The following is a 26,220-nucleotide window of genomic DNA, read 5'->3' on the forward strand; positions in this document are numbered from 1 at the left end:
CTCTGTTGCTTTGGGGCCCGTGGGGAGGAGCACATGGCAAAGGAAGCTGCGCTGTTCATGGCAGTCAGAAGGCAAAGTAAGAGGGCTGGGGATGTGGCTCAAGCGGTAGCGCGCTGGCTCGGCATGCGTGCAGCCCGGGTTCGATCCTCAGCACCACATACAAAGATGTTGTGTCCACCGAAAACTAAAAAAAAAAATAAATAAATATTAAAATTCTCTCTTTCTCTCACTCTCTCTCTCTCTTTAAAAAAAAAAAAAAAAGGCAAAGTAAGAGACAGACCCTGATACCCCTTCAAGAATATGGCCCCAGTGACTTAACTTCCTTTCACTAGGCCCCATCCCCTGTAGGTTCCAATACTTCCCACCAGTGCCACTGGCTGGCAAGCAAACCTTGACTGCATGGGCTATGGGGAGACATTCCAGATCTAAGCTATAATAGTACTGGTTACCCTCATCTAAGTTGCCCCCAAATAATCCACTTTTGCAAAAACAAAACAAAACAGAACACGCTAACTCTAGGGTTTTTATAAGGTTAAAAGTTTCAGATGATCTGATGAGATTTCTTAAACTATTTCAATAGAAGAATATAAGTTAATTGATCTTACAATTACTCTCTGAAATGCCCCTGGGAAAAATATAAAGTTTTTACTGGAGATGCATTTTTGTGTTTATTTTCACTTGTCTCCCTCTTCCTTTTTGCTCTGCCTGACCAACTGATTCATCTGAAAAGCCTCCTCATAAAGGTAGGCTCTCCCCCTTCACCTGACATTTGAATACTTCAGTGAAGATCCGGCTGCTGAATTTTCACCAATATAGGTCCTTTAGGTTATAATTGCATGCCTGAAGTAAGTGTGCTTATAAAAACTGACAAACCTAATAGATCTGAAGCAGCTCGCTGAAGTTTCATTACCTTAGTAATCTGAACCTCTGACCTTCGGGATGTAGGTAATGCAATCTGCTGTTATTTCCATTCATACCTTAGAAATTTTTCAGATAACTATTTGTGAGCACAAAGGTTAACTCTCAGAAGAGGGTCAGCTCTGTGAAAGCATGTTGCATTATCTTTGTCTTCCTTTGTGCAACCTGCTATCTTAAGTAAATTAACTAGTCACTCCTCTATGAAAGGGTCATCGAGTTTTTGCAACTTTAATTTTAAATTGTTTCTTGATTGGTAGAAAGATATTGGCACGTAGCCTACAACGCTGAACAGTGCAAAACTACAATTGAACATACCTTACAGTGGAAAGCCATAGGAATAAATTCATAAATATTTACTTAATAAAAATTGCCTTTCAAGAATTATAAAATGTGTATTTAAAAAACATTTTTTCTTTACTATGACTCTCCATATGTACACCTCATTTTGGTAACAAAATGTTTCTGATAAAATTTTATCAATGACAGAGTGATAGGGATAGGTTCTAGAAAGTTTTAGAAGAACCAGTTTTAAATATCAGCATCACATATGTGATGTCATCTGAGGTTAAAAACATCCTTTTATTTAATTTTCTTTTTATGGGCAGCACAACACTGGCCATATTTCTTTCCTTCATGCTCCATGTATATTTTGCCTACAGTATTTGAAAAAGTAGTATTTTACCACCATTCAACAATTAGAATATTTCACATAAAGATAATGATTTGGGGACTTAAGTGAAAAATCCAATGCTTGAATGAAACACTCCCCACATTTCTGAAAGGAAACCAGTTGGAACTGGACAGAGGCTGCCCCTTTAGGCAGGTGATGCCCTCGCCATCTGGCCCAGACCCCATCTTCCTGGTCACAATGGAGATGAGAGGTTTTTATTCCTGCTTTATAGAAAGAAACAAAATGTTTTGGCCTAAATAAAATAACTTAAGACATATTTGTGGTAGAAAAAATGTCACATTTTATAAGAAGAAATACAAAATCTCTTTCACTTAAATTGCTCATTCAAATTCTAGAAAAGCCTGTTGAGATGTAAGCTGACACTTGGTAATTTACCCAGAATTATGGTTAGTAAGTAGCAGTTCCCAAACTCAAACTTAAGGCACTGGCATCAAATTCCTTGAAATTTCTCATGCATTTAGTGTTAACAGTTATTAGCATGGTTTCAAGAATGCTTTAGTGAGATCCTTCCCATTCTGAGAGCTCACTGTAAAACAAAAGACAAGTAAGAAAATACCCACAGAAGGGACTGTGGTGGAGAGCAGTTTTTCCTCTGAGGTTGATTCATTAACAAGATCAGAAAAGAGTCAAAAAACACTGGAGGTAGTGGAAGATGAAAGTACTTGTTATATTCAACTTTGCATCACTATGACTGAAAGGCCCAAAGGGAACAACTTAGAGAAGGAAAAATTTACCTGTGGCTCATGGTTTCAGAGGTCTCAAATCATAGGTGGCTGACTCCATAGCTTTGGGCCTGAAGTAAGGCAGAACATCATGGCGGAAGGGTGTGGCAGAAGAAAGCAGCTCAGGACTTGATAGCCATGGAGCAAAGAGAGAGCTCCATTCACCAGGGGCAAAATATAAACCCCAAAGACCTTCCCCTAGTGACCTACTTGGTACAGTCACACCCTACCTGCCTACAGTTACCACTCAGTTAATCCATATCAGTGGAGTAACTCATATGATTAGGTTACAATTCTCATAATCTGATCATTTCACTTCTGAAAATTCTTGCATTATCTCATGTGTGAGCTTTTGGGAGACATCTTCATCTAAACTATAAGCATATTTGAAGAAAGGAGATGAAAAATTAGCCGAATATTGTCACCAATAGCTCAGCCCAAACTTCAGATAATTATATCTTGTCTCATGTAATCCTTGTCATGTTCTTTTTCCTCTTTCTTTCTGTTCCTCCTTTCTCTTCCTTCTTCCTTTCCTTCTACAAACATTTATTTATTGCTTTCTTTGTCCTGAGCACTGGGAATTCAGAGACTAATGATTTTGATTCCTGATTATAATATCTCAGTGAATGCTCTGGAAATTTTATAATAATGAAGGTGTCACTAGTAATAGAGAATTTAAAACCATGGAAAAGCATCTACCTTAATCAGAAACCACCAATTTTGTAACTGGAAAAATTTCTGACTTTGTTTAAATTTATCTTGTTGTAACATACATGCCAATAATCCCAAGTCTCACCTCTTCTAAAGAGTAATCACCATTGTTGGCTCACCTTGTTCCCCAGGTTCCTTTTCCATGACTTCAGTTGTCAAAACAAATAGACTGCATTTGCCTTTGTACTGTTTCGCCATCTTTTCACTGTGTACCTGTTGTACTCCAGCCTTCTTTCCTTATCCTCTATTGATGTGGTCCTCTTACAGTCATTAATAATCATCTAATGGCCCAATCAATGCTCTTTTCTCAGTGCCATCCCATTATATGCTTCTTTGTGGCAGCCAACACTGTGAATGATTCCTTACTACTGAAATGTTCCCCAGAGGATCATTACCCTTCAATTTCACCATCTACATTTTTGTCCCCATTATCCACTATATAAATGTTTTCCCAAAGTTCTTTCCTGAGTCTTCCTTTCATACTCCAATTCGCCTTTTGGTGATTCATTCTTTTCTCACAGTTTCAAATTCTTCTAGAAAAAAATGACCAAAAAGCCATAGGGATACCTTTGGAATGAGGGACACTTCAAATTTGGGTCCCAGTTCTAAGATTTTCTATCATTTATAATCTAGAACAATTTAAACTCACTGATTGCCAGTTTCCTTGGCTGAAATATGGGGATAATAATAACTGCCCTAAAATTTTGTAATAAGTAGTGAATGAAATAATATGTGTTTAGCATCTAGTAAAATACTCTAGTATTGGAGTAGGGTATTTTCTCTTTCTAAAATATGCATGATACTTTCAGCATTTTTTATCTTACGGAAAGATGAAAAAAATGGGAAGACAAATCTTGATAAGATAATTTTGCAGAGCATTTAGAGAAAAACATTTCTACTGTGAGTTGGAGATGTGTTTAAAAAACATGAGACTTTATAATTACCTAAATTGGCTGACAGAACATAGAAAAATCTAGTCAACATGTTGGAAGGACTAGCTACTGCATGGTATCTATTCTAACTCTTTTCCTTTTACTGGTGCCTTGTCCCCTATCTAGAAACTATGTTTCACTAATCTCCTTTGCAATTACTTGTAGCCATGTGAAATGACAATGGAATGTGTTTGCACCAGTGCAATGCAAAAAGAAGTACATGTCTTTTCAGGTCTTAGCTGCAAAACATTGGGTATGTGCTTGCATGTTCTTTCTGCACCTTTCCCCTTGACTGGAATATGGCCATGGCCATGACCTCAGCTTGACCTATGCAGGGATGGATGGCATTCCAATAGATCCAAAGCTACATGAGAAAAAGAACTGGAGTCTTGAATGACCATATGGGCACAATCTATTTCACTCATGCTGAGACTATGCTTTGACATATACATGAATATTGATTTTATTTAAGTCACTGTATTTTGGGGATTCATGGTTATATAGCAGCTTAACCACCTAATAGTCCTGTTTGTCCATACCAGTTCACTTAAAGAGCAGAAATTAGCTATTCTGCTTTTATAGCCAAATATAAAATGGTGAATAATATATTCTATTATATTTGATATACTAACTCCTTTATACACAACTTTTGCTGGCAGGCCACTGGGAACTAAAACACAATGAGGACTAAGCTAGGAGATTCCAAAGAGTAGGTACTTATTATTGACTGATGCATAAACTAGATAGAAGACATTAGCTATCATGTTGTGAAAACCAAAAGGTTGACTTGGATCATTGCCAAGAAGAAAATCTTCCCACTTCTTCATATGAGCAATATTACCCTTAGGCAGAGTAAAGGATTTTCTCAAGAAGCAATTTTGATAAGCTTAAATTTTCGGAGAACCATGCATTAGATGACACATAGCTCTGCACCACAGTATGTGGAAAATTGGAATTGGAATCTAATTTGGAGAACCTTTGAGCAAGATCAACACTTCTGTCATAAAAATAAGTTTAATAGGACCTTCTAGCTTTTCACATTTGAATAAAGTTGCCTCCCAATGAGCCTGTTAATGAGAGATGAGTGAAGAATTCAGCCCTACATAAATAAACAAGAAACATATTGAAAGGAATGGTTTATTGTAATTGAACTAGATCAGGACAAGAAGCTGTTTTCGTAAAGGACCAGATACTAAATATTTCAGACTTTGCAGTCCTCAGGGTCTATGTTGAAACTACCCAATTTTGCCATTGTAGTAATTAACCAGCAATCAATTATTACCAAATAAGCATGGCTGCTTCCAACCAAATTCTATTATGGACACTGAGATTTGGTTTTCAAATGACACAAATTATTATTTTTCCCCCTCATAACCATTTAAAAACATAAAAAACTTTCTTAGCTCACATGCTATACAAAAACAATTGATGAACCAGATTTTGTCCAACATGCCAAATTTGACTCATAGACCATGGTTTGCTGACCTATAATCTAGATAAAAAAGATCTAGAGGACATAATTGACATTGAGAATAATCTCTCTAAAACTGATCCAAGAGCACTTTAAGAGCATAATCTAATTGCTATTGCAAGAGAACTTTGATCTAGCCCATCTGTTTTGGACAGGTTGTTTGTACCCCTCTACAATTCATATGTTGAATTCCTATCTCTCTGCATAGCTATATGTGTGATGGGACTTCTAAAGAAGTAAGTAAAGCTAATTGAGATCATGCAGGAGTGGCCCTGATTTGATATGTCTAAGTGTTCTTATAAGTGACACCAGAGAACTCACTGTCTCTTTCTTTCTCTTCCTCCGTACATAAAGGAAATGTCATGTGAGGACTCAGCAAGCAGGCAGCTATCTACAAGCCAGGGGAAGAGCCCTCACCAGAAAACCAAATTTACCAGCTATTTCATCATAGACCTCCAGTCTCCAGACTGTGAGAAATAAGTTTCTGTTGTCCAGGTCACTCCGTTTGTAATATTTTATTATGGCAGTCCGATCAGACAAATACACTATCTAACAACTGTTTAAATTTTGGGGGAAATCCATTACAAAGGAGAAGTACTTATTCTATATTTGAGAATTTGCTCCAGCTAAGACCACATTCCTAATCACCACCAAGAATGGCATTTTATAGTAAGATCATGTCCATTAGTTTTAACTTTCTTACCTGATATTCTACTGACCAATACTTATCAAATCACTGTATGTGGTCCACGAAATATGGACTATACATAGAGCAATAGAATGTCCAAGAAAATGTTTTCTATTATACATGTATTTAAATAATCTAATAAGGCATTCCCTTTCCTTCCTATTACTTCAAATGCAAGCTACTATTCATGCTTCAATTTCCAATTATATACCTCTTCAATTTCTAATTATATAACTCTAGTTACCCTTTAATTTAGAAGTTCACCTAGTTGTCACAAAAACAATTCAAATTCAAGAAGGCTCAAGTGAAATAAGTTCCAAAACCTCCATCCCATGATTACTCCCATATTTTCTATCTTATTTAATGTCATTTACCCAGAAACCCAGAACAAAAATCTGAGCATACCTGCATATCTTCCTTGTGCTGGTCTAAATTCTCATAGGTCATTTAAGGACATAAGTTCTTTTCATGTAGTGGGTCCACCAACCCCTAAAGACTTGGAGCCTCCCCTAAATAGGAAAACTAGAAATATTAGAGATAGGCAATTGTTCTTTAATACCTTAGTCCAAAAATAGCATGAAATGATCACATGACTTTATCCTGATGCAAGGGGCTCAGAATGTATTATAGCTATTTGACAAAATGAGAAAACCATTAGGATTGATGAATTCTAGGAATCTTTGCCAATAGTTTTATCCTCTGTAGTATATAATATGAATTTTGTTTATGCTATTAGGGGTGTGTACTTCTCTATTTTTTCCAAGTCTTTCAGCTTTATGTAAAGACTTTAATGTACTGTTCCTTTTATTGCCTATCTCACCTGTCATTTTCAACATTTGTTGTAAAAATTATCATTATTTTTGTTGTTATATAATATACAACTATTTGCTCAAAATGGCTTTAGTACTTACTATTAATTCTTTAACTTCCCCAATCTTAAGTTCTGGATCTTGATACATCTTTTTGCTCTTTGAAGAATGTTATTTGAAAGTTTCATCATGAAAGTTAAAAAGATTAGTTGTATATTCTGTTAACTTTTGCCTATACAAGGAAGTATTACTGTCATATTTGCACGTTCTCTTAATGTTTGCATCTATTAAGAAAACTTTCAGGTTGTTTTGCATATAACCATTTAGATGTGCCTGAAATTTGGGGATTAAAATATTTTTCTTCAAAACTTGTTGAAATTGTTCCACTGTCTTTCAACATTTGATGTTCCAAAGAGAAGTTGAGGCTTATCTAGTTTTTGTGTTCTTGGTAGATTGCCGCAGTCTTATTCACGTGATTTTAATGGTTTAATTTAAATTGGGTAAACAGCTGTTGAGGATTGTTTTAATATGTGTACAAATAAGCAGGTTAACAGATCTGTTTGTTTACTTTCACCTTTCCTTTTCATTATATTTAATAATTCTGTTCAGTATAATGTAAATTGTTCAAAAAATTGTTTTCTTAGTACCTGTTGAAATGTTACATAATTTTTTTTAGCATCATTGTCAGAATTCCTATCTTCATCCCAGTGCTGGTGAAGACAAAGATAACCAAACTACAGTTTCTTCGATAGTTATCACAACAAACTGTATAAACTGATGCATCAATGAATAATAACTCAACAAGTAGTGCTCATTCAAGGAGTCGATTTATTTTGGGAGGAAATGGACATATTGATAGATTCCTCCACTTTGAACTGCTTGCAGATCTTGCCTGGACTATGTATCACTTGTATGCATTGTAATCTATCTGTTGATGCAGCGAATTATGGTAGTGCTGGCGTATCTTTGCTGATGTGTCACCAGTGATGCAATATTTCCTAAGGAGCCGTCAATTGGCTTGGTGTCGTGGCATTTCTGTATCCTCCTCCTTTATACTAGTGATGGTCTAATTTTGGGGGCCAACAGAGGTGAGGCAAAGAACCTCACCCCCCCACTGGTGCATAGGCCTATCCACAAGTATGGCTGTATGTTGGACTGGTAGTCAGTGACAGGTATGATCCAATTGCAGTGGTATCAACCTAAGACAGGAGGCTGATGCCTAGAGGTCAGTTCATCCGATGACGGGTGGGTAAGAACCATATGTTGAATTGGACAAACCTAACAGGCACGGTCCCTAGCCACATTGCTTGTTGCTTAATTAAACAGAAGGGGGGAGATGCTAAGAGCCACACCCAAGTAATATGATGCATGGCATTTTTGGTTGAAAGGTGACTCCAGCAAGCCATTGAGATGATATGATTATGTTAAGATCTGCATTCATATGGATATTGGACTCCTGCTGTCCACCTCAGCCTGCTACGGGACTCCTGGAGAATTCCCATTGGTTGGGGAAGTGCGGTAGGAGGGAATTCCGGAGGAGGGACTTCCTGTTGGGGTCCGGGAGAACGCCAAGTGGGTTGGTTGGCAATCTGGCCGGGAGCATACGGGGCATTGGTGGCAGTTTCAAAAAAAAAGTTTGTTGCTGCTTGAGTGGCTCGTGATTGTGCCCAGCCAGACTGCGGCAATAGATATCCTTAATTTTCAGTTTTCCTTTGAAATGATACAGAATTCCATGGTGTGTATACATGTGGATACATTGCCATCATTTTAGGCAAAACTATATCACTCTATTCAGTTTTCAGGCATATGTCTTCATTGTGGGTAAGGTTTAATGGAATGTTTTATATCCATGAATATTTATTACATTTATGTTTCAAGTTAGATTTTTCCATTCTCTGTTCTCAATGTCTATAATTTTGACTTTGATTGACTTCATAATCATTTCCTATTCATTTTTTATATTATGCATTTTTCAACTCTGCTAGTTCTTACTTTTGATGTAGATTTTAATTCTACCATTGCTTTTTATGGTTTCTTGATTTCCATTCTTATGAAGTAGATCCTTTCAGGTCTCCATTTTCATGTCTCTATCTTTATGATTCTCTGTTTTTATGAAACACCTGTTTCACAGAGGCATCCTTTTCATAAAAGCATGTGGCTTTTGTTATTTTCAGGGAATGCCATACAAGTGGTTTACAAAACCTCCATTCCCTTCTCATAGAAAAAAGGGGATATACTAGCAGATCATTGGGGATTATTTTGAAAACTTATATCCAATAAATTGGAAAACCTAGAAATGGGTACATTTCTAGAAAATATGGTCTCCTAAAACTGAATCAAGAGGACATAGAAAACCTAAACAGATTAATATCTTGTAATGAGATATAAACAGTAATAAAAAGCCTTCCAATAACAACAACAACAAAAAAGCACAGGACCACATGGATTCTCAGCTGAATTCTACAAAACCCATAAAGAAGAATTATTGCCAATACTCCTCAAATTATTTAATGAAATAGAAAGAGATGGAACATTCCCAAATTCATTCTTGAAGCCAGTATCACACTCATTCAAAACCAGATAAGAACATATCAAGGAAAGAAAATTAGAGACCGACATTCCTGATGAACTTAGAAGCAAAAATATTTAATATTAAAAAAAATCATGTTCAACAATAAATTAAGAAGATGGTACACCATAAACAAGTTGGTTTTATTCCAGAAATGCAAGGATGGTTTAATATATACAAATCAATAAATATAATTCATCATATTAACAGAATTAAGGACAAATCACCTAGTAATCACAATAGATGCAGATAAGGCCTTCCACAAAATTCAGCACCCGTTCATGACTAAAACACTGAAGAATCAGGAATAGAAGAAACCTTCCTCAAAATCATAAAGGCTATTTATGAGAAATCCATAGTAAATGGGGGAAAATTGAAAGCATTTCCTTTAAAATCTGGGAAAAGAAAAGGATGTCCACTCTCTCTACTCCTATTTAATTTAGTGCTAGAAATTCTAGTCCAAGCAATTGGGCAAGAGAAGGAAATAAAAGGAATAAAAGTAGGAAAGACAGAATTTGAATTATTCCTCTTTGCAGATAGTATATTTCTACACAGAGAAGATCCACAAAACTCCACCAAAAAACTGCTAAAGCTAACAAACAAGTTGGGCAAAATAGCAGGTTAGAAAATCAACATACAAAAATAGATAACTTCCTACATACCAATCATGAATTTTCTGAGAATAAAATCAAGAAAACAATTCCATTCATGAAGCCTCAAAACTAAAATAAAATACCTAGGAATAAATCTAACCAAGGATACAAAAAAACCTATATGATGAAAACTATAGAACATTGAAAAAGAAATTAAAGCAAATCTCAGAAGATGGAAAGACTTCCCATGTTCATGAATAGGCAGAATTAATACTAGTAAAATGGCTGTACTATCAAAAAAAAAGCAATATACAAATTCAATGCAATCCTTATGAAAACACTAATGACATTCTTCCCAGAACTGAAAAAAAATAGTCCTATAATTTATATGGAAGAATAAAACACCCAGAATAACCAAGCCCAAAAAGCAATTCTGGAGGCATCACAATATATAACTTCAAATTATACTACAGAGCTACAATAACAAAAACTGCATGATACTGGCATTTAAAAAGACACATGGACCAATGGTACCGAATAGAAGATGAGACAAACCCATATGAATACAGTTATCTGAATCTTGACAGAGGTACCAAAAATATACATTGGAGAAAAGACGGCCTTTTTAACAAATGGTGCTGGGAAAACTGGTTATCAATGTTTAGAAGAATGAAACTATACCCTATCTCTCCCACTGCACAAATCAACTTAAAATGGATCAAACATCAAGGTATTAGACAAGAAACTATGCAACTCCTAGAAGAAAACAGGATCAACACTCTAGCCTTTAGGCACAGGCAACAACTTTCTCAATAGCACCCCTATAGCCCAGGAAATAATGCCAAGAATTAAGAAATGGAATGGCATCAAATTTAAAACTTCTGCACATTAAAGGAAACAATGTAAATTGTAAAACCTCAGAATGGGAGAAAAATATTTGCCTCTCTGACATTAATCTCTGACAGATGATTAATATCTAGAATACATAAAGAGCTCAAAAAACTTTACAGCAAAAAATAAAATTAGTAAATGGACAAATGAACTAAATAGACACTTATCAAAAGGAGAAATACAAATGGTCAACAATTACATGAAAAAATGTTCAACATCATTAACATTTAGGAAAATACTAATCAAAACTACACTGAGATTTCATCTCACACCAGTCATCAAAATCACAAATAGTAATAAATGCTGGAGAGGACATGAAGAAAAAAGAACACATTTACACTCTTGGTGGAATCATAAATTAGTACAACCTCTATGGAAATCAGTATGGAGGCTCCTCAAAAGACTATGCATGGAACCACCAAATGACCCAGTTATACCACTTCTTAGTATTGACCATGAAGAATTAAAGGCATCTTTCTACAGTGATGCATGCATACCCATGTTTATAGCAGCACAATTCACAATAGCTAAATTATGGAACCAGCCTCCATACCCATCAACAGATGAATGAATAAGGAAATTGTGCAATATATTCACAATGGAATTTATTCAGCATAAATAAAAATTGGGGCGGAGGTTTTGGCTTAGTGATAGAGTGCTCGCCTAGTGCATGTGAGGCACTGGATTTGATCCTCAGCACCAACTAAAAGCGAAATAAAGATATTGTGTCCACCTACAACTAAAAAATAAATATTTTTTTTAAAAATGAAATAATTGCATTTGCAGAAAAATGGAACATGTTAAGCAAAATAAATCAAACTCAGAAGATTAAAGGTTGTATATTTTCTCCCAGATGAGGAAGCTAAAAAGGAAAACAAAGATGGGGGTGGATCTCTTAAAAAATCAAAGAGAGATCATTAGAGGAAAAAGACCAAGAGATGGGGTATGGGGAGGAAGGGAGGAAATGCTGAAGAGTGATATGGGCCAGATTATATGGTTATAGTGTATGCATGCATAAATATGTAACAACAAATCCCACCAATTATGGAACTATATTGCATCAATTAAAAATGTGATAAAAGAAAAAGGGGATATATGTGGAAAGAAATTCTGTCTTTGAAGGTTATAGACAGTATTTGCCTTATGCAATGAATGTTTTAAAAAAGGAGAAATGCATTCAGATCCAGTTTTCTCAATAGGAAAGGTAAAATTTACTTGCCTCCTCATCCTAGCTATTTCAGTTTTAATAGCCTTCCTCTCTGAGACATAAATTCAAGGTCAGTAGACTTCAATTTTGTGCTAGTCTATTGAACTAAGGATATCCTCTGCTTCTCAAACAGTTCAATGGGAAGAGCTTTCTGAAATTTAAAGACCTTATTTGAACACTAAGTATACTTCTATGTGCACACTCCCAGAATTTCTCATGTGATGATCAGGAATATAAAGATCTACATATTTAAGTTTTTCTGTGATTTGGACTCTGAACAGTAAAGTCTACATGAATGAAGAAAGAGGACTGTTGAAGCAGATATTGGCATAAAACAGGACAGGGCAGAAATATGGCACTTGTCCAGAGATGCAGCCTTTTTCTGGTCACAAGAGCCTCTGTTGTATGCAGTGAGACAAAGACAGTAGAATAGAACCACCATCTTTTCCTGTCTTCTTTAGGACAACAGAATCTGTTCTACTTTAAAGGGGCTGACATATCGTACGTAGCTAAGAATGGGCATTTAATGGGATTTCATCCAGGCTTTAATGTGTGCTCATTGCCTCATCTTGACCTTGAACTTGTGGTGATATTACCAATGTATTTAGTAATGTCTACCTAACTATAGTAATTGAACTTGATAGGAGAAGTATCAGGCACATTTAATAATCCAAATAAAATCCATTTATGTTTATTAGTAGAGTTTAAAAGCACTTCATTGATATTATATCTTAGGGCTTGACTTTCTAATCAACCCACTCAAACTAAAATGCAACATAAATTTCAAAACTAGTTCACTTTCTATTAAAAGACACCAGCCAAAAATGAATGTGTAATAATATCAGAAGCCAGTGAAGGAAGGAATTTTGCACTCACAATATGTGTGGTTTTCCAGCACTTGTCTGATACTGTTATTTAGGAAAATATTAAAGTGTAGCAATAGGTATTCCTGCCAATGAATAATAACACACTTATTATTAAACTTGTTTACATTTTTTTTGTCATCAGAGAAAGGAGACATCTCAATCCCCAGTTTTCCAAATTAGCAGTGAAAGGTCTACTTATATAAAGTCTTCTGATTATACTGGCTTATCACCTTTTTAAATATGGCTAGAGATAAAGTGAAAGTAGTAGTGTGCTTAGGAAAAATAGAAATTTAGTGTTATTTTTATGCAGTACTGCCAAGAACTTAATGTAAAAGTGTACTTAAAATCTTAGAGTTCCCAAAGCTCTGTTACTTCATTAGGATCTCACATATGAGAGATCACACATAATAATCTTAGAAATGCCAACTTTCCCTCTTGATCCTTGATCCTTGGACTAGTTCTTGACCTGGTTTGGATACCTAATCTGACATGTAATTTCAGGAGGCTTGTAAACCAAGACTTCATCCCCACCCTAACAAAATCAAGGTAACAGTTTCCTGCTAAAGGTCCTTAAAATAATATCAATGCAAATAAAGTAATATACTACTTATACTAAAGCATATGACATATGTATATGTCTACTATATATATATATATATATGTGTGTGTGTGTGTGTATATATATATATATATATATATATATATATATATATATATATATGTCTAACACACATCTAATATGCTACATATACTAGAGCATATGACCCTTCTTATGGTCTCTTTGAGAATGATCAGAGGCAGGTAACAAAATGCAGAGCTTAGGACAAAAAACAGAGAAACTGGGTGGAAGAAGAGAAAAAAATTTTTTTTTTAAAGATAAGAGTGGAGAAATTGGGTTATATCTGTGGGACAGATAGTGGTTGATTTTGGCATGTTTTTAGAGTTTGCCTACACCATAGAAATTCATGGAGAAAAGTAGGAAAAAAGGCTGAGATCCTTGATTAAAAATTTGATCATCTTAGGATCCTACTGAGCCAGCCATTTCAGAAAGCATGCCATACACCACTGCTGCATTGGCAGTGTACATAAAATGATATCTCTGTAAGTATATTTCTAGGTATCATTTAGCAATTTCATTAACAGGTTGAAAAATGCCTTCAGGATCTATGTCAGGAAAGGTCCACATTTGTCTTAGCATAAAATTCTCTGAGGAATTATGCTACTTAAAAATATAAGTTGTTGCATATATTGTATATATTTTTATTTTACTTTATTTGGCTTCATCAGTTATATCAAACTTTTGAAAATAATTTGAATAATTACAAATAGCAAAATTAAAATCTTTAAAATAAATTTAAAAATTTATATTCCTACATCTGATTCTATGCAATTAATTATGACATAAGGAAAAAGGTAAAATGCTGCGTTAAAAAAAAAACTAACTCCACCAGCACCATTATGAAGAAGTTTCCAGAATCTTTTCCAAAGCAAAGTTCCCATAAGCTTTCTTTTCTAGAAACGGCTATTATCTATTTCCACTAAGACCTTTCCGATTTGCCATATTTATGGTGCTCTGCACTTATTGTTAACAGCTTTTCAAGACCTACAAGGAGATGTTGAATATTATACACTGTTTTGGAGTTCTCCTACCTCAAATGAATCTCTGAAAATTCTCCCAGATGCCCACTCTCATGTCATTGGACACTTAAATCCCAACACAGAGTATGGGATTTTTATCTCTGTCTTCAATGGAGTCCACAGCATCAATAGCACAGTACAGCATGTGACCACTGGTGATGGGGGTGAGTGCAGATTCTATGGGATACTCGGCTACAGAGATGCGAATGAAATTGATTGATTTTTGCTGAGGTTGATATCAGTCATCCCTCCATTATAAAATTTCCGGTGTTGGAAGAGAGGAGGTCGGGGCTAAAATGCTTAAGTGCTTGCTGTCATCAAGTGGTAGATCAATAAGTGGTCCCATTGAAATGGCAGCACAAGTCTCTTAATAATGGTATATTAGCCCTGTTTGCTCCTGTTCTTTTCCTTGTATGCTTAGTTTGGAGCTGAGTTCACATCAATAAATGGTGACATTTAGGAATAGTTTTGTTTTTTTTTTTTTAATAATTTGCTCTCAGAAGTAATATACTTTTCAAAACAGTAGCTAAGCACAGTGAGGACCCTCTCTGAGTCACCAACAATGGTATGTGGAAGTTCAGTCATGGAGAAAAATTGCCTATGACTCATTTCTAAGCCAGTTAGCAAGGGGGAGGAAGAAAGGGAAGCAACTTGTGAATCTGAAATGTATTTGGAATGGTCTTTCTAATCCTTTTGGCTTTATAAAGTCTCATTATAAACATTATAATATCATTACCTCCCAAGCAAGTGTTCCAGGTCATTAGCAGAGCTCTTTAAGTGTGGAACCCATTTCCCTTTGTGATGCCAAAGGTCAGCACCTTTTGTTTATAAAATAGGATGAATCACAAGGACAATTTTTCAACTAGTTAAGATGGGTTCTTATGATAAAAATAGGTCTTTGCATAGTTATTTCTGACATGCTTGAATAATTGTGTAATTTAACGCTAAGCAAGATTTTTTTCCTAATGTTAGATTTCATCATTACCTATGGTAATCAACATTCAAAATCATTTACATAATGACAATATTGCATTATTGCTTCATATTGCTTGAGTTACAAGCTAGTAACATCAAATGATTTTTCACGTTCCACCAGCCCTCAATGTATTTGAGTTTTATTTTTTGCTTCAGGAGCAAATTTTCTTTTCTTCCTTCCCCATCCCCCACCCAGGAGGTATGGAGTGAAGGGATGGAAAAAGACAAATAATAGATATGTGTTAGTGGTGCAGATGGGTGAAGAATTTGTCATCATATCCCACTGGTCACATAGTATTAAAGATTAACACTATGCTGGTGATATCAAGCATTTTTCCACCAAATTCTTATGGTTTCTAACTGAGAGTATAATAAGCCAATTTACAGAGGGCTACAGACTGTGATAACTTCATCAGAGGAGAGCAGATAAGCAACAGACCCTTTGCTAAACCCAAATACTAATCTGCATTTAGTTTAACAAGTGCTTTTTCAGAGACAGCTGGAGTTTATTCAGTTTCTTCCTTTAATTCTAGAGCCTCAGGGCATGTTTCCTCCGGAGGTTGTCATCATCAACAGTACAGCCGTCCGTGTCATCTGGACGTCTCCTTCAAACCCAAATGGCATTGTCACCGAGTATTCTGTCTATGTAAATAATAAGCTCTACAAGACTGGAATGAATGTGCCCGGGTCGTTTATTCTGAGAGACCTGTCTCCCTTCACTATCTATGACATTCAGGTTAGAACATTGTTTTTTTGATGGTTAAGCTTATGGATATGTTAAATAAAACATGTTGCACTATGTCACTAAGTGGATATTTTCTGTCTTGGTAACAGATTATTTATTTGGTGGGAGAGGGGAGAGGGAATAAGGAAATTGATCAAAATTAAATCTGTTTGCTGTGGGCCAACGTGAGTCTCTGAAGAGAGGATAATAATAAGTTGGAAAACGATGGTGATGAGGATGGTGATGGAATTTCTCAAGGACAAAATGGAGCTAATCACATACTCTTAATAAATCTTGCCAACCTGCCTTTTTCCTCAGTCTTTTATTGACATCAAAGCAGAATCAGCCTGTGAATGGGGAGATGTTCTTTCTAATTCCCATTTTTGCTATTTACTAATTTAACATCTTCAGGGAAGTTACATAACTCATTTGCATCCATTTTCCCTTTGTAAGGGCAGTGGACTAGATGACTCCAAACAGTCTACCCATCCCTAGCATTCTTGATCCAGAATGCAAGAGGAAAACCTAAATAAAAATGCCATGGACAAAAAGATATTAAAGGATTTCATCTGAGGATGAAAGAAATGTATCAATTCATCATTCGACAAATGTTCAATGACCCCCATCTAGGTGAGAGCAGTTGTATTTAAACTTTTTGCCCTAAGAACTCTTTGAGAATCTTATGAAGTCAATGCAGTCTGCCCTAGAAAAATATTTATATACATATATGACAAAATTTAGCATGAAATTTCAGAGAGTGCATTAACCACCTGAAGTCTAGCTCATAGGCCATTTCAGGGTATTTGACTTTAAAAGTAGAAAAAATCTAGCGAATTCTAAGGCATATAAAACTAGACCTTTCCCTTAAGAAATTGGAAATCTTGTTAGATGCCAAGTTTTAAGAGATAAAAAAAAAAATAACGCCACATGTGCAAATGAGTGAAGAAAATATTATTTCAGGAAGTCAAAGCTTGTAAAGAAAATATACAAATTGGTAAATTCTTAAAATCTATACTAGACACTAGTTTTAAAAAATAAATGAATAAATAGAAGAGCAGTATTATAGAGGGAGGAGAATAAGAGGAGGGAGGAGGGGAGCCAAAGAGGAAGAACTGGGAATTAAAACAGCCAAATATTTTCCATGCATGTATCATTATGTCAAAATGAACTCCACCAGTACTTATGGCTAGAATGCACTAATAAAAACATTTAAAAAAAACCCTATGCTGGAAAAAGCCCATCTTTGTAATGGCTCATGTTTGGCTGATTTTTTTAATTGAGAACAGAATTGTGTTGCCTTGTAGATATTCCAGTCGCAGTCTTTTGTATTTTCATGTGCCTTTCCTCCCTCTTACTACTTATATTCCTTTGTGTTACTCATTTTTGATAAACTCCATTTCTAATCTTTAGTTATTCCACCCTCCTCAGTTTTTATTCAAATTAGGTGGCAGAATTAAAGGGGTGAATGATGATTTTCTGCTGTGATTAAGGTAAAAAAAGACCATTGCAGCTGGAACAAATGGATATAAAATAGCTCAGCCATATTGGAAGTCTTCTCCAGGCTTCATTTTTCTTCCATTAGACATTAGCATTTAGGCTATTTGTTGTAAAGTGTCAAGGCTTCCAGAGGATATCATCATTACACTACTGGGTTATAGATCTAGAGAGCAGGATGCAGTGATAACCTATTATACTTGCAAACTGTCACCTGAGCATCTTCCATTCCTTGACTGGATGCTGAGTAGATTAATGTCTTTACTTTTCTGAATGGTTAGAACCAGAGCTAAACATCACCATTCTAATCACTACATCAATTGTGCTGAACCCAATTCTGCACTGTAGTTGGAGGTTATCCCACTGGAGTCAATTAACATCACAAATGAATATTTACAAAACCCTAAAGGCCATAGAGAACTAAGAGATTTTTATGAAATGAGAGGACCTGGATTCAGTCCACTGTCAATCCCGTATTTTGAACATGGTTGAATCTATCTTTTTTCTAAACTATTTTTGCAGATTGAAGTTTGTACAAAATATGCCTGTGTGAAAAGCAACGGAACCCAAATCACCACAGTGGAAGATACTCCAAGTGATATGCCAACACCCGTAATTCATCACATCACTTCAAGGTACCAACATTTTTATTAGTTAATCTGAAGAACTCTAATCATAAAAAAAAATGGAAAAAAAATTAAAGTTAACATTTAATCCATGACAGTCCCCCTTAAAATTGCTATAAATACGTGTATTTATCAAATTTTATATTATTTCACTTATGTTCATCTTTATTTGACATCCAATAACATTGAAACTGACTTCCCTGATAGTACTTCCTTCATTTAACAATTTATGAACAAATACTTAAATGCACAAAAGTCTCCTTATTTAAATAGGTTCTTCAGTGAATACTTATGTGAAGCCAAATAAGATTTTAAATGGAATAATTACTACCACCTTGATCTCTTTTGAAAAAGTTTGAGTCACATATATCAGATTGTCCTGAAGCTAGACATATTTGTGAAATAAATAGAACACACTGTTTTTGGATAACCATTACAAACTGTATCAGATTCTGGGAAGAATCTCTTTATTTTTCTATATTCTTTTGTTGCTGAGAAATGACTATAGTTTGAAAGTGAGTCTCTTCATAATACATCATTAAAAGTAATAAGATTTAATGATTTCCAAAGCTAAAGGTGATCATGGTTCGTTTCTTGATATCAAGTTGAAGCTAAAGAAAAAATTTTGGGCACTCCCACATTATATTTTTGCCTAAGCCAAATGAATTCCCCTTTACATACATACCAGCATGCACTTGTACCCACACATACACACACATACAGTGACTGAAATAATCATCCATTGTATAATGTTTCAATTCTGAAGGATTATTTTCTAACAGACTGAAATTACTGGATCTTTTTTTAAGTCACTGCAAATACTGGAAAACACAAGTAACTGGATTCTTACCTCTTTTGGTAAAAATTTTATCTTGTTATCTTCAGTTTATTTTCTATCAAATACATGATAGATGCTGATCTAGATTTTGACATGCTAGTTAGTTAATAATTCCCTTCATAATTTTTACTCAGGTATCTATGGGATTGCCTCTCGTGCAGGGAGGAAGTAGTCAAGTTAAATGAGCACCAGAGACCATTATTTATTACTTAATTAAACATATTTATGGCTGTAATATAAAAGGTAAAAGTAACACAAAAAAGAATATGGCATGATTCTAAATTTGTAAAGTTCTAGTCCACTATGGGACACACTTCCCTGAATAAATGTTTATAAAACAATGCAAATAACACCATGAGAGAGGTTGGCAAAATGTAAGAAGAGCATAAAGAGGAAAATTCCAAATTCTACCCAGGTTATCAGTGGCATTCTGGAAGATATGACATTTGAGTTCTGTCTAGAAAAATTCAAGGAAGAATTATAGTTAGGTGGGTGGATATTGTCAAATTCTTGTCTGCTAGCATCCCCTGATTCAAACCCAGGTGAATGACATAAAGGGGTATGTCTTAAATTACATATTTATGTGGAGCTAAAAATAATCTCTAAGCTTTATGAGAAACTGAACAAATGTGTCTGTGTCTCTAGGGTGCTTTTTCCTTTAAGATGATTCTTTTAGGTGATAACGAAGGAAAAACACTTTTGTTGTGGTTAAAAATTGATTACACCCAAATACATTAAATTAATGGCAAGACCATTTAAAAGAACATTGTGCAACAAGAGCAAGGACAGCGAAAGAAGCATCAACAAGAGGTTTCCATACCATTTTGAAATCAGTGTTTCTAAGGGAGAGGCAAATGATTAAGTACACTGGAGAAATTTACAACCAAAGTATAATGGTTGGGACAGGAAAGAACCTAATTTTCCTGCAGAAACTCTAAGTGGCTGAGCACATAGAGGCTTTAAGGATTTTGAAGAGGCAGGGAGTGGGTAAGGTTCTAACTTGAAATCTGGAGATTAGCTAAAAGCCTTAAGGGAAAAAAAGGCAAGAAGCCACCCTGGTCCCTTATCACTACACATGCATCCCCTTGTCTATTTCTTTTCACCTGCATGGCAAAGTCCCTCCAACCGGGGGAATAAGACATTTATTCTTCAGAGAAACTTAACAATGGCAGTAAGAACTAGGGATATAAGGCACAGGGAAGGTGAGATGAAGGATAGAGATAAAAGCAAAGAGAAAGCAGGACTAATATGGATGGTAGAGCACTTGACTACTTTTCCCAGCTCTGCTCTCAAAAGCAAGTGTTCAGCCATAAATGCCTCCTTACTGGGGAATGAACATTCTTCTTTAGATAGAACAAATGACTCAAATTAAAATATTTCCAGTTACTAGCATTTGGAGATCCTCTAAGGATAAAAAAGCTGTTCACCCACTGGACATCCAGTGGGGAAGTATGTCAATCAATGAGTCTCACTTGTCTGTAAAGCTAGTCATCTTATTTTGATGCATTACTCCTAAAAATAAGTAGATCAAAATAAAGACATGATTCAAAAGACCCGGAAACAATATGTATGAGAAAAAAAATAGAACCTCAAAGGAAAAAAAAAAAAAGAAGGAAATCCTCTATCCATGCAACAAAACAGGATACTTTTCTAAAAAGGAATAATCAAAGTTGGGAGGATGGGGGTGAGCCTCATGGATATTAGAAATATGAAAACTGGATTGAAACGTTGGATGAAATTTTGAGGGAATGTCTCTGAAAGTGCAATTGAAAACAAAGAAGTGAAAAAAAAGATTAAAAACCATCTCGGAAGTCTAACACTTGAAAAATAAGAATTGCAGAAAAGGGAAACAGAAGAAGAAAAGATAATCAAAGAAAGATGCTAAGAAAATATCCCAGAACCAAAATCACTGATGTATAGATTAAAAGATGCCCCAAATGGCAATACTGAATGACTGAAAAAGAATTGTGTATGAAGGGATTTTATCAGGAAGTTGCTCAATACCAAGTTTTAAAAACACCTTCAAAAACTTCCAGGAAGAAAATACAGCTTAGGTACATATGAATTGGGAATTTGACTCTAGTCATCAGATTTTAAACAGCAGTATTCACTGGTAAAAGATAATATAATGATGCCTTCAAAACTTCCAGTTTAAAAAACTGTTCATTTACCAATATCTCCCCATTCTCTTCTTAGATTATTTTATATAGCAATGTGATTATAGTTAATGATGATATGTCATAATATTGAAAACTATGGAGAGTGCATGTCAAGTCCCCTCATCATGAAAATGAGAATTATGATAGGTGCATCAGCTGACTAGCTAGATATAACTATTCCACAATGTGTATGTACTTCAGCACATTGTATTGTACATAATAACAACATACAAGGTTATCTGTCAATTTTTAAAAAATTAAAAATGAATTTTTAAAAATGTTCTCAACTTAATATGCCATAGTCAACCAAATGTCCATGAAATATGAGTTTTGAGTACAAACAGTTAAAGATATACAAAGATAAAAAAATATAGATTCTATTAAAAGCTGACAAGTATGTGAAGAAAGCAGCCTATTTATGATAACAATTTAAACTTCTGAAAAGATTCTGGTTTCCTGAACTTGTTTGTTTATTCTCTTAGATTTCAAAAGTATTTTTTTAGTTAATATACAGTAAAATTCATCTTATTGCTCCACAGTTCTAAGAGTTTTGACAAATATATAGAGTATGGAAACACCACCCTAATCAAAATATTAACCAGTTCCACAATGTCAAAATATTCTCCCATGGTGTCCTCTTACTGACAACTCCTGTGCCATCCTTTCCCAAACTAAGCAAATGCTGCTCTGTTCTAATTTCCACAATTTTGCCTTTCCATATTGTAACATATATAAATAGCAGTTTGTGTCTGGGTTCTTTAACTTAGTGCGATGCATGGAAGATTCATTTCTCATATTATAGTTGTTACTTTTCACTGTGAAGTATATTCTATTATATGAAAGCACCACAATTTGTACATAGTTTGGAGTAGATTTCTGCTTTTCATGACTACAAATAAATTAACCATAAACATTTATATACAGGCTTTTGTGTAAACTTACATTTTCATTCAATTCACTTGGGTAAGAGTTAGATTTCTGAGACATAAGAAACTGCCAAATGATTTATAAAATAGCTGTAATATCTTGTGTTTCTTCTAGCGTTGTATGACAGTTTGAGTAGTTCCATGTTTTTGCTAAAGCTTGATGTTATACTGGGTATTCTTTTTTTAACATCTATTTTAACAGATATTTAGTTCTACATTATCTTGGTTTAAATTTATGTTTCCCTCATGACTAATAAAATCTTTGCATGTGTTATTTGGCATTGGTCTTCCCAATATGGCAAACCACCTCTTCAAATCTTTTGCCAGTTTGTTCATTAGATTCATTGTTTTCTTATTGTTGGGTTTTAAAACATATGATTTGTATTTGATTTTTATCATATAATGTACAAATATTTTTCTGGGGAGTATGTGGCTTGTTTTAATTCACTTAAATGTATCATTTGCTTAAAAATTTTTTTAAATTTTCAGAGTCTGATTTGTCATTGTTTTTCTTTTATATACATTTGATATATCAAAGAAATACTTCCTTGACTCAAAGTTTGGAAACATTTTCTCCTATACTTTTGTCTAGAACTTTTATGTGTTTACATTTTCAATTAATAGCTATAAATCATTTCATGTTAATTCATTTTGTGTTAATATTCAAAGTGAGGTCTGAATATTCAGTTGTTCTAACACAATTGGTTAGAAAGATCCTTCTCTCCACTGAATATTTTGGAGTTTTCTTAAATATAAACTTAAACATGTTTTGTTGCTCATATATGGACTCATTTCTATTCAATTGATCAGTATATATATATATATCTATTTACCAATGTTTTACAATCTTGATTATTATAGCTTTATAATATGAGTATTCCAACAATGACTTTCTCAAAAATGTTTTTGGCTTTTCTCATTATTGTGTCTTTCCATATAAATTTTGCAAAGATCTTATTGATATGTAAAATACAACCTTTCTGTTATTCTAATTAGGATCAGATTGAATCTGTAGATCAATTGGATGAGAATGTACATCACAACAGAATCAAATGTCATGAGCAAGGTTTATTATTCATTTAATTGGTTATTCTTTCATTTATTTGAAAAATATTTTATAGAATTAATTATAAAGATACTATACATATTTTATTAGATTTGTACCTAACTATTTTCATTTGGGGTACCGCTATTGATTTTTTTTCCATATTTTTATTGGTGCACTATAATTGTACACAATGTATTCATACATGCACACAATATAACAATATAATTTGGTCAATATTATTAATGCTTTTTAAAAACAAATTAAAATCCAATTGTTCATTGCTAGTGTATAGAAACACAATTGATTTTGGTATTCAGAAACCTTGCTAAACTTATTCTGAGTCTTACGAGTTTTATCATAGCTAACATAGATCTTCAATAAAAAGAAACTTTTATTTCTTCTTTTCAATCCGTGTGCCTTTTATTTCTTCTTCCTGCCATATTGCACCATCTAGTTCAACAAGGTGATAGAAGCATATCCTTGACTTGTTACCAATCTTTGAAAGAAAGTTTTCAATCTTTTACCATTAAACATGATGTTACTTATGCATTTCGGGAGATGCCTTTCATCAGTTTGAAGAATTAACCTTTTATTTTTAATTTGCTGAAAGTTTTTATTATGGATATGGAATTTTGTCAAATGTTTTTTTGTACTTTTTAAAATCATAGGATGGTTAATTATATTGATTGGTTAGCAAATAATTAACTAATCTGTAGTCTATGTATAAACCCCACTTGGTTGTGACATATTTTCCTTTTTGCATACTGATAGATGCAATTTACTATTATCTTCTTTATCTATACTCATGAAACACGTTGGACTGTGTCTTTTTTCTTTTTCTATTTTGGGAATCATGGTGATTCTGTCCCCATAAAATGAGTTGAGAAATATTCCTTTCTCATATTTTGTAGAAGAGATTATCTTTAAAAAGTTATTATTTATTTCTTAAGTGTCGGTAGAACTATAAAGGTCAGGCGAACATCGGAGGAAAAGACCACCAAGAGACTGTCTCATGCAACAGCAAAGGGTTTATTGGGGGTCCAACATGCTGGGGCTCAGAGCTCACTTCAGAGGATCAAAGAACAAAGAACCCCGGGAACAATTTGAGCAGAGCTTATATACATTCTTTGGAGGGGGCAGGGACTTTACATACATCATAGCATCCTTTAGCAAATCATCACATACCGCGGGAAAATCAAATAACAACTCTAAAACATGATTAGCACATTCACTGGCGGGAACAGGTCGGGTGGGGGTGATTGGTCAGTACTAAGATGGGTATATATTTAAACTGATTGGTTTAAGCCCTGAGGTGTGTACGTGCGGGACTGCACGGTTTCTGAGGAAAGGGGGTTGTTCTCGTTGAGCAACTAGGTGGTCAGGGGAGATTTCGACACACATCTAATGGGCAGTTCCGGGAATTGTTTTATGCTTTCACAATTTTCAGGTCACAGGAGAACAAAACTTAATCTTACTTCAGAAATGTGTAACTTAAAAGAACTAGAAGAAAGACTTTATAGAATCAAGTTTTATCCTTTACATTTTAGCTTCTTCAACCTTTCAGAACTTACCAGTGAAATTTACTTTTTTATGAAGTTTTCCTTGGAAAAAGATATTGAACTCAGAATTCAGTTTTCTTAATAATTTAAAATGATTCAGGGCCTGGGGATGTGGCTCAAGCGGTAGCACGCTCGCCTGGCATGCGTGCGGCCGGGGTTCGATCCTCAGCACCACATACAAAAACAAAGATGCTGTGTCCGCCAATAACTAAAAAATAAATATTAAAAAAATTCTCTCTTTAAAAAAATAAAAATAAAAAATATAAAATGATTCAGGCTATTTTTTTTCAAGTAAAGTTTGTTATCATGTATGTTCAAAGAATTGACTATTTTCACCAAATTTGTCAAATATGTGGGCAGAAAGTAGTGATTTGCTTATTTGTTTAAGATGGGCACTTGCTATGTTTCCCAGGTTGGCCTTGAACTCATATTCCTCCTGCCTTGGCTTGCAGAGTTGCTGGGATTATAGGCACGTGCCACCATGCCCAGCTCAGACAGTTGTCTGCAGAGTCTGATTTGATTTGCACATTTTTATTTTCAATATTGGTAACAAGTATCCTCTCTTGCTTGGTCACCCAAGAGTTTGATCAAGTTTGTAGATCCTTTCAGAAAAACATCTGTTGGTTTTATTGATTTTCTACATTTTCTATTTGCCATCTCATTAATTTCTGCTCTGCTTTTTATTGTTTTCTTCCTTGTTCTTGCTTTGTTGTTCTTTCTCTAGTTTCTTGATGAGAAAAGGTTAGGTTATTGATTTGATATTTTTTTTCTCCTCTGCTCCTCCTTTTCATACTCCTTTTCCTCCTCCTCCTCCTTTTTCTTCTTTTACCATCCAGACGTACTGGTATGAATTTTCCTCTAAAGCCCTACTTCTGTTCGACTCACACAATTTTTTGGAATGCTGAATTCTCATCTCATTTATCCAAATTATTTGTAATTTCCCATAAACCTCCTGAGCTATAGATTATTTGAAAAGAGATTATTTATTTTCAAGCATTTTGCATTTTCCAGATATTTATGAATGGATTTCTAGTCATAATTCTCTTATGGTCTGAGAACATAATTTTGTGACTTCAATTCTTTTAAATCAACTAAGATTTGTTTCATGACACAGAATATGATCTCTTTTGGTAAGTGTCCATTGCACACTTGAGGAGAATGTGTA

At 34.6% G+C, this 26,220-nt stretch overlaps 1 protein-coding gene across 1 annotated transcript in view; it reads left to right on the plus strand.

Moving 5' to 3' along the window:
• Ush2a (usherin) overlaps nt 1–26,220 on the plus strand; it is a 770,052-nt gene that overhangs the window by 540,442 nt on the left and 203,390 nt on the right. The window contains exons 44-46 of the mRNA XM_071619727.1: nt 14,661–14,870; nt 16,215–16,417; nt 18,422–18,534. Of these exons, the coding sequence (XP_071475828.1) occupies nt 14,661–14,870; nt 16,215–16,417; nt 18,422–18,534 (526 nt within the window). The remainder of the gene's footprint in view (nt 1–14,660; nt 14,871–16,214; nt 16,418–18,421; nt 18,535–26,220) is intronic.

Source organism: Marmota flaviventris, chromosome 12, assembly GCF_047511675.1.
Source record: "Marmota flaviventris isolate mMarFla1 chromosome 12, mMarFla1.hap1, whole genome shotgun sequence".
NCBI classification, from domain to species: domain Eukaryota; kingdom Metazoa; phylum Chordata; class Mammalia; order Rodentia; family Sciuridae; genus Marmota; species Marmota flaviventris.